Source organism: Pundamilia nyererei, unplaced genomic scaffold (assembly GCF_000239375.1).
Source record: "Pundamilia nyererei isolate P.nyererei 1_Seehausen unplaced genomic scaffold, PunNye1.0 scaffold00045, whole genome shotgun sequence".
NCBI lineage: Eukaryota > Metazoa > Chordata > Actinopteri > Cichliformes > Cichlidae > Pundamilia > Pundamilia nyererei.
Genome location: NW_005187446.1, coordinates 2,351,351 through 2,352,353, shown reverse-complemented (window position 1 = coordinate 2,352,353; position 1,003 = coordinate 2,351,351). Strand labels below are relative to the sequence as shown.

Genomic DNA, 1,003 nt, shown 5'->3' with positions numbered 1-1,003 from the left:
CTGAATATTCTCCTGCTGCTTTAATATTCTGATATATCAGTTCATCATTGATCCAACACATGCACTTTGTTCAGGTAAATCAGAAGATCCTGGGTCGCCTTCACCAAGTGCAAAGAATTACTCGACGTCTGAAGAAAGAAAGGAGGTATAAACTGTCATTATAATAACTGAAGATTTTGTGTGTTTTCTGAGAAGTTGCTCACTTTATGGCTCATCTGTGGGTTGTGTTAACTCTCACAGATTCCTCATGAAGACCTTAGATGCTCACGGGGATGACTACAGAAACGCTCAGCTCACTATACTGCTTGAGGTAAGGATTACCAAACATGGGTGGATATTAAAGACAATATAAGAGATGGAAATAGCTTCTGCGTATGAAAAGTGAAGCCAACGCATTAGTGCAGGGTTAGGGAACTCCAGGCCTCGAGAGCCGGTGTCCTGCAAGTTTTAGATGTGTCCTTGATCCAGCACAGCTGATTTAAATGGCTAAATTACCTCCTCAAAATATCCTGAAGGCTGTATCCCAATTCAGGGTCTGCAGCCTTAAAGTTCGCAGCCTTAACGGTCCACAAGGGCCACGTACTCAAAGACCGCTATGGCCGAAGTGACAGGCTTGTGAAATGGGACGGTCTAGCCTCCGTCGTGCTGCCCAGGTTGCCTAGCAACCATGACACTAACAGCTGGAAACGTTTCATACAGCATTATTTGACAGAAATGAAGGAGAAAAGGTTTTGTTCATTTGTTTGTTTGTTTCTACATGAGCTTTGATTTGATAAGTATCTGAGGCTGACTGTGAAATCATGATTATTGGGCTTCACTTCTGTACTGAACAGTCATTTAAGATTAGCTAGTAAATAACAATTAGCTCATGTTGTTCATGAGACTAAAGTCATCTCACTTTGGTAATGTAAATATAATATGGCCAATATTAAAGTTATAATTTCAATCATTATTAGTTATTACAGCAGTGAATGAACTCTGTTTCAAATACTGAGCTTCAGTA

At 40.4% G+C, this 1,003-nt stretch overlaps 1 protein-coding gene across 1 annotated transcript in view; it reads left to right on the top strand.

The window, feature by feature from the left end:
* Positions 1–1,003, top strand: part of tfpt (TCF3 (E2A) fusion partner) — a 4,941-nt gene that overhangs the window by 2,205 nt on the left and 1,733 nt on the right. Inside the window, exons 4-5 of the mRNA XM_005732026.1 lie at positions 75–145; positions 241–310. Coding sequence (XP_005732083.1) covers positions 75–145; positions 241–310 — 141 coding nt within the window. The remainder of the gene's footprint in view (positions 1–74; positions 146–240; positions 311–1,003) is intronic.